A 7,933-nucleotide genomic window follows, 5' to 3' on the forward strand; every position below is an offset into this window, starting at 1 on the left:
TTTCCAAGTCGTTTTGTAAAGTATATTATTTACGTTATTTAAATTATAAGATTTGATTTGTAAGATTTAAATTTTAAAATTTATTTTTTAAATCAAATTACATCATACAAAAAATGTGCAATGTAGAAGCTTTAAAATGATAGTATAGTCTTAATAAATAGAACAAAAGGACGAAAAATATTTTTTATTGAAATAATAGAGTTTCTTAAAAAAGTAGTTCCAACGAGTTTCTTTTTTAATTTATAACTTTTACCATTTATATTTTCAATATTTTAAATTCTGTTTTTAGATTTTCTATAATTTTCTATTTTTTAAAATTCTAATTTCTTTCCAGGGCATTTATGTGAGACTTTTTTTTTATGGAGGGATACCCTGAAAGTTTTTGGTAGTTTGGAGGGATGGCTGCCAAATTGAATTAATAATTTAGGGGAGTCATTATGAATTATCGAGTGATAGTTTAAAGAGGGTTTGTGCATTTTATCTCAGCATTTTAATACTACGTACATTACAAGAAATTTGTTTATTTGCTATTAGTTATTTCTTAAGAAAATTACTATTTTCTTTTGAAATGAGTCTATCATTGTCACTGATAGTCGTTTTCATTGCAAATAGTTTGTTATAAATGATTATTCCATTCTATCTCTATTTTAGTTTGATATGACATGCGTATAACTTGTAATTAGTCATGATCATCCAGATCAGTAACAACTCGACTGTAATCACGTTTGTCATATTACCATTCAACAATGCCATTGAAAATCGAGGTCATCATCAACTTTTATATGCAACTCATTCTGTTATTAATTCAGTATTGGTTTTAATTAATTTGTTGCATCAAGTTCAAGAATAGTTAGTTTGAAGAAGGATTCAAACGATCTCCTGATCAAGTGATTGTCTTAATTATTATAATTTTTTTAAATTTTCAAACAAAAAATTATATTATTTTTTTAAATTTTGAAACAAAAATAATATTCTAACAATATTTTAATTTTCTAATAATTTTTTTCTCTCTTCTTTTTCAAAATTCAATAAAATATCTTAATTTAAATGATTTCACTGGTATTCAAATAACTCTTGAGTCTCATTGTCCAAGCATCACAGTATTAGAATTAGATGGAGATTTTTAATGATTTCCATAACACAAGAATATTAATCATGAAATATAGGTTTTCAGCTCCTATATTTGGGAACTCTATTTTCTTTTTATCCTAAATTATGTTGTTTTTTTTTTTTTTTTTTTTATTGCATCAGCCATTATTCCCTCGATGAGTAAAGAACAACTAGAAAAAGAGTTCGAGAATATAATGAAGTTGTTTGAGAAGGAAAATGTGGAAACTATTGCCCTGGCGGGGGATGCAGGAGTAGGGAAAACATGGATGGCTAGAAAGATCAATGATTTTATCATCAATTCTGAGAGCTGCTTTTATGGGAATCTTTGGATATCTATGAACAAAAAGCACGACAAAAGGTTCCTTTATGATGTCCTTGCCCATCAGTTGTCCCTACAAGCAAGTACCGAGGATTATCAAGAAGGTAATGACGGAAAGAAATCGGAAGAGTTGGTAAGCAACATAACTACGAAGCTTGAGCAAAGGGGAATCAAGAAATCGGAAGTGTTTGAGATAACTAAGATGCTCACGAAAATGGAACTCAAAAAATTGGAAGAGTTGGTAAGAGAGATACCTAAGAAGCTCAGTAGAATAGAAAGCTATAGGTCGGAAGCGTTGGAGATAACTGAGATGGTCAGGGAAATGGAAAGCAAGAAATCGGATGAGTTAGAAAGGGAGATAACTAAGAAGCTCAGGGAAATGGAAAAGGAGAAGCTCCAGGAATTGGGGCTAATTACAGATGAGAAATCTGGAGGATCAGATAGACTTTCTGATGACAAAGCATTTCCGCGTAATGATCGACGGGAAGATCAGAGCAAGCAGCCAGCTAAGAAGTCGGGGAAAACAGGGAAAAAGAAGATCAAGGAAATGACAACAAAAACAAAGACCGTGGAAATGATTGATAAGAAATCTGGAGGAGATGCATCATCTTCTAAAGTTGAACTATTTCTTTTAGTAATTCTGGATGATATTCGCAGTGACAGTACTTATGAAGAGGAAACTAGGGCTGAATTGAAAAGGTTGCTGCCAAAGCAATCAAAAACTATGCTCAAGTTTTTAGTCACAATAAGGTCGGACGAAGGGAGAATTGAGAAGATATTGGAGAATAAGCAAGTGATCATTGAGATTAAGTCCTTGCAGGAAAAAGAGTCAGGGACTCTATTTAAGAAACTTCTCAAAACTTCAATTCCCAATGAGGAAAGTTTTGCAACAAGCATTGAGGAAATTGCCAAAAAGAGCAATGGTCTGCCAATTGGAGTAGTCGTACTGGTAGCAGAAGCCTTAAATCTATCAGGAGCAGATGATTTAGAGCTTTCGAAATCAGAAAATGCTCTGAAAGAAGTAGCTAATAATGAAGCAGATAAATGCATGACTTTGCTCCTGTGCTTTGCAATTGACATGTTGCATGGAGGTGATCATGGGTCTTGGAGTACCCCAGGAAACGACACTTTGGTCAATTGCTATTGGCATAGCCGGGAATTCGTAAGCAGACATGGTGCAATAGATTACAATGTGTTGATATTCAGCTGGATATTGGAAGGATATTTTGGTTCTGCTGATCATATTAAGCAGACATATGAAGAAGGGCATTGCGTGCTAATGAAACTAATAGGATGTGGGTTGCTGAAAATGCTAGAAGATAATCTTGTTATGATGGAAGAATTGGTTCTTCCCATTCCAGATTGTCGTCGTGTTGGATATGAGCAGAGATCAGTCTTGGGATTGGCTCGTGTTCTTGACGAAAGCATTTGGAAAGGATTTGGGATACTTGCACCTTCAGATTATATGATGAAGACACCGACAAGAGGCTCAAAACAAGATAAATATATTTCCACTCTCCTCATTCATGGAAGTCGTCTCTGTAGGGAAAACCCAGATTTATACTTCAAGGAGAAGCTGGGACTCCAAAATCTTGCCATTTTCAATCCCAGGTTCGAGTCATTCCCTCCATTATTGTCTAAAATGGAAGAGCTTTGTGTGTTGGTTCTCAGAGGTTGTGATCAATTGCAAGAGATCGATGACATCAAACACCTGAAATCACTGACAGTTCTGGAGATATCTGATGCTGACTTCTTAGAAAGGATCACAGACGATCTTTTTAAGGAAATGACTAATCTTCAGACCCTCAACTTTTGTGCAGTCTCCATCAAAACGCTTCCTTCCTCTCTTTCCAACCTTAGCCAACTACGTTGGCTCATCCTCAGGAGGTGCCCTTTTTTGGAAATCTTGCCAAATCTAAAAGCACATACAAATCTTGAGGTGCTTGATCTTTCTGGTTCTACATCTTTGCTAAAGATTACAGACAAAAACTTCTCTCATCTTAAGAAAATCCAATTCCTTGATTTTTCCCATACCTCGATTAAAAGATTTCCAATCCTTTGCAACCCTGGCAAGCTTGAAAATCTCACTCGACTCTTGCTGCGCGACTGTAAGTTAACCAGATTGCCTTCCTTTAAAGCCTTACCTGCTCTTCAATATCTTGATATTTCAGCTTCTAATATTTTAAAGGAAATCAATGGAGACTTTTCTGAAAATAAGGATAAACTCAAGATCCTTGATTTGTCCAAGACTGAAATCAAACGTTTGCCTTCCAATTTTGGCAACTTTCCAAATCTTGAGCTGCTTGATCTTTCTGATGCCTCCAACTTGGTTGAAATCCCAGAAAATGCCTTCAAAAACATGGGTTGCCTCCGTCATCTGAACCTCTCAAACACTAAACTTGAAAGTCTACCGAAAATCTCCAACCTTGTTAACCTTCGACACCTCTTTCTGAAAAATTGCCCACTACATAAATTGCCAACAATGGAAGGAGTTACAAGACTTGAGGAGCTTCATCTTTCTAATGCTTCGAGTCTGGTTGAGATTGAAGATGAATCATTTGATCATCTGAGCCATATTCGTCATCTTGATTTCTCACATACCAAAATTAAAACTCTTCCATCACTGGCCAACCTCAATAACCTTCATTCTCTCAACCTTTCAGGAACAGGACTTACATTACCTTCCATTTCAGATCTCACCAACCTCACTCAGCTTTCACTTCGAGGTTGTTCAGTCCCAGATCAATCAGAGCCAAGTTTTGGAAAACTTAGAAATCTCGAAGTTTTGGATCTGTCGGAGACAGGAATCACGTCTCTACCATCATTGAAAAATCTTACCAGTCTCCGGGAGCTCAAGTTAAGAGGCTGTTCGAAGTTGGAGCAGCTTCAACATTTGGAATTGCTTGCTCATTTAGAGGTTCTTGATTTGTGGGAGACGGGAATCAAAAATTTTCCCAACGAGATCTATAAGTTGAGTCATTTAAAGCACCTGGATCTGCCAAAGGGTATTCAAGAATTTGACTTGCAGAAGATGGAGCGCCTGTCGGAGGTGCTAAACTGGAATGAATGCTGCAGCTTAGAGAAATGGGAAAACATGCGTTGCATATCAGTTACAGGTACGAAGTTTTTGAAAGATTTGAAGGAAAAATCTGGGTTATGGGAACAAGAGTTCAAAGAATTTCACTTTTCTGTTTGCCCTGAGCAAGGCAGAGCTGGAGACATCCATTGGCACAAATTTAATGCTTTCTTCAGAAGAATCTACTTCAACACTCTATCTTTCGATTCTTTCCGTGATCAGGTGTGTCGCTTTCGCCAGTATTTGGAAATCGTTGGGTTTGATTCTTTTCCTGCTGGGGTTGAGGATGCCCTCAAGAAAGCTGCGTATGTATCTTTGATTGAAAATAAGTTCATCACACGATTATCAGATCTTGGTGTCGAAAATATGGATGCAATGAAAGGTTGTTGGCTACAGAGGTGCACGGAAATGGAGAAAATATCTTTGGGAGAAGAAACAGAAGCCAAAATGGAGGGAAATCTAGAGATTTTGTGGGCATCAAACCTTCCCAAATTGAAGCATGTATGCAGCGGGATACAGCCAGCAGGCGGGGGCTTTAAAAATCTTACAGAAATGTATCTAGACTGTTGCCCATTGATTAAATATGTCTTTCATGTATCCCAATTCCCAGAAAAGCTTAAGATCCTCCAGATCAAATTCTGTGAGGATCTAGAAGAACTGTTTGACTGGAATGTCTTGGATGCTGATAAAAAATGGGGTTTACAGAAACTGCATCTGGTGGAACTGCCCAAGTTGACTGGGATGGGGGTGCCAAAGTCGAAGAAGGTTCGTGATGTATTTCCATCGCTGCTAGCATTCAAAGTCAAGGAATGCCCAATGTTGGAGATCACGTTGGAACAAATAGAGGAGGCAGGTGGACGTGTTGAAAATAGTAACAACGTTGAAGAACATTGGTACGAGAAAACTCCAACTAGGTCCGTTTATGGGCAATGTTCTTCTTAATTAATTGCTACTTCTGGCTATCTCATGGATTGGAAGAGTTACAGAAGATTTTGATTTTCGTTTTCCTTTTCTTTTTTTTTTTTTTTTGGTTGTTGGAGAATTTCCTTTTTCTGTATTAATTGTGAGTGAGATTTGAATAATCACTACTCTCTTGTAGTCTATGTTTTGATTAATATATATATATCTATATATATATTTCTTCTATATTTGTCTCTGTCATTGGATATAAACTTTCTTACATCTTAAAGCTTTGTATTTTTGTGTGATTATTGAATTTTTTTTTTCTTTCATATATTCCTGTGCCTGGATTTTGCTTCAAATCTGCAGCTCTGATGCACTAATAGGATTTCAAGTTTCTCAAATTCACTGAATTATTCCCTATCTTACAACAAATTCGTTCCAAATATTCTCTTCGGCTCATCCCCAAAGCACAAGTTTGAGTCACATTGCATCGCAGCTAGGTTTTAACCAGCTCAAAACGTCTGGGCCCCTTTAAACAAAACCCTAATTTTCAAATTCAACTTGGTGATTCTCTCTACGAATGCTTTTATTTAAATGGGTTTTTTATTTCTATGATTCAGAGTTCCCGAGCTGGTCAATAGGTGCCTAAACGAGCAACTGCAAGCGTGATGACGAGTGCTTGAGCTTTAAAAGAGACACAGAATTCCTTAGATTTTCAGACCAAGATTCTCATCCCATTTTCATTTAGGATCCGGGCCGCCAGCACTTACCGCTGGTTATAAATTTTTTTTTCTTTTTCTTTTGATTTTTTGAAGTGTTTTTTTAACATTCTTAATCATTAAATTTTTTTTAAAAAAATACACAATTTTATTAATAATTATTTCCTTGACTATTAAATAAAAAATTAAAATACATAAACGGTAAAATTAAACAGTAAATTTAAATAGCTCCACTAACATTTTCCTTTCATTTAATTTCATAAAATTTCCCCCTCCCATTTTCGTATCCCTCCTCCAACCTCTAATTTAGCAAAACCAAAACGCACCGTTTCCTTTTGTGGGTGGCATGCCAGGTAGATGGGGGTGTGCAAGGGGTGCACAAACTCGATTGCATTTAGAGTTTTCCTTTAAAAAATGAGAAAGAAGATAATAAAAAAAATTAAAAAATTATTTGAATATAATTTTTTAATATAATTTTTATTTTAAAATTTGAAAAAAAATTATTTTTTATATTTGTTTTGGATATTTGGAAAATTTTAATGATTTAGTACTAATTAGATGAAAAAATTGAAGATTTAAAATTAAAAAATATTTTATATTTGAGTAATATTTAAAAATAAAATATTTAATAATACATGAGAACATTTGTGTTCCCGAACAAGTCATAAATCTCAAAAGTCTTTCTATTTCAGATTCTCAACTTATCATTTAATCATTATTTGATTATTACTCAAACACAAAAACAATATTTACAATTTTCAAAACAAAAAATAATCTTAAAAAATAGTACTCCAACAACTTTTCAAGTTTATCTATCAACTTTTCCAGATTTCAAATACAATACTTATTTTTAAAATAATTTTTATTCAAAATTTTCTCACTTTTCAAAACTCAACCTCAAACAAATTCTCAAATATTTCCAACATTTTTTTTAACCAAACATGCTCATGCTAATGAATGTCATATTTCGTTGTTGGATTATTTGGAGGTACTTCTCTTCGTGATTGGGCCCATCAAGCACTAATAATAATGAAAACATACTTTGATATTTTATTTTAACTCTTGCTAAGAATATTTAAAATATTTATAAATAATAGTGAAATAATTTTAAAATAATAGTAAAATACTCAACTTAATAAAATATCTTAACTTAACCTGAAAAAAATGTTTGGTATTTTAGACTAGCGAAAATAAAATACTCGAGAAAACATCCAAACACAAATGAAACAGAACCCGTTTCAATTATAACACACTTGTGGAATAATAAAGGAAGATTATTAGGTAGTTCGAAAGTATAGATGGTATTACACTTTCATCCTATTATGAGATGTTATGTCATTAAAATTACATATATGAGTAGTGCTAGGTTGCCGTCTAACTTTAACCGATGGACTACTGCCTAGCAGAAATGTGAATTTTTATTTTTTATCTCATTTTTCTTTTCATGTTTTTTAACAAATTTAAATATGTTTAAAAAGTAAAAAAAAAAATATCAATACACTAAAAATTACTTTCTTAATCATTAAGTAAAAAAAAATTAAATACACGAGCGGTCAAAATGAAGGAACAAACTAGCATTTTCCTTCAAACGACTCTTTACTTGGTTGAGCACAAAGACATAATCTAATTAGGTTCTCTTTGGATATAGAAATGGTTTCATCTCATTTCATCTCATTTTTACAATTTTTTTAAATTCTCACACAAAATATAATAAATAATTCAACTTTTTCAAATTACAAAATAATAATAATATTAAAAGATAATATTTTAATAATATTTTATTTAATTTTTAACTTTCATTTAAAA

At 33.5% G+C, this 7,933-nt stretch overlaps 1 protein-coding gene across 1 annotated transcript; it reads left to right on the forward strand.

Moving 5' to 3' along the window:
* The first annotated feature begins 1,074 nt into the window (after window positions 1-1,074).
* On the forward strand, window positions 1,075-5,602 carry LOC121237918 (putative disease resistance protein At4g19050). The gene has a single exon (XM_041134851.1). The coding sequence runs from the start codon at window positions 1,266-1,268 to the stop codon at window positions 5,445-5,447; it is 4,182 nt and encodes a 1,393-aa protein (XP_040990785.1). The 5' UTR covers window positions 1,075-1,265; the 3' UTR covers window positions 5,448-5,602.
* Window positions 5,603-7,933: the final 2,331 nt, after the last annotated feature.

This window comes from Juglans microcarpa x Juglans regia, chromosome 6S, assembly GCF_004785595.1.
Source record: "Juglans microcarpa x Juglans regia isolate MS1-56 chromosome 6S, Jm3101_v1.0, whole genome shotgun sequence".
In the NCBI taxonomy this organism is placed as follows: Eukaryota; Viridiplantae; Streptophyta; class Magnoliopsida; order Fagales; family Juglandaceae; genus Juglans; species Juglans microcarpa x Juglans regia.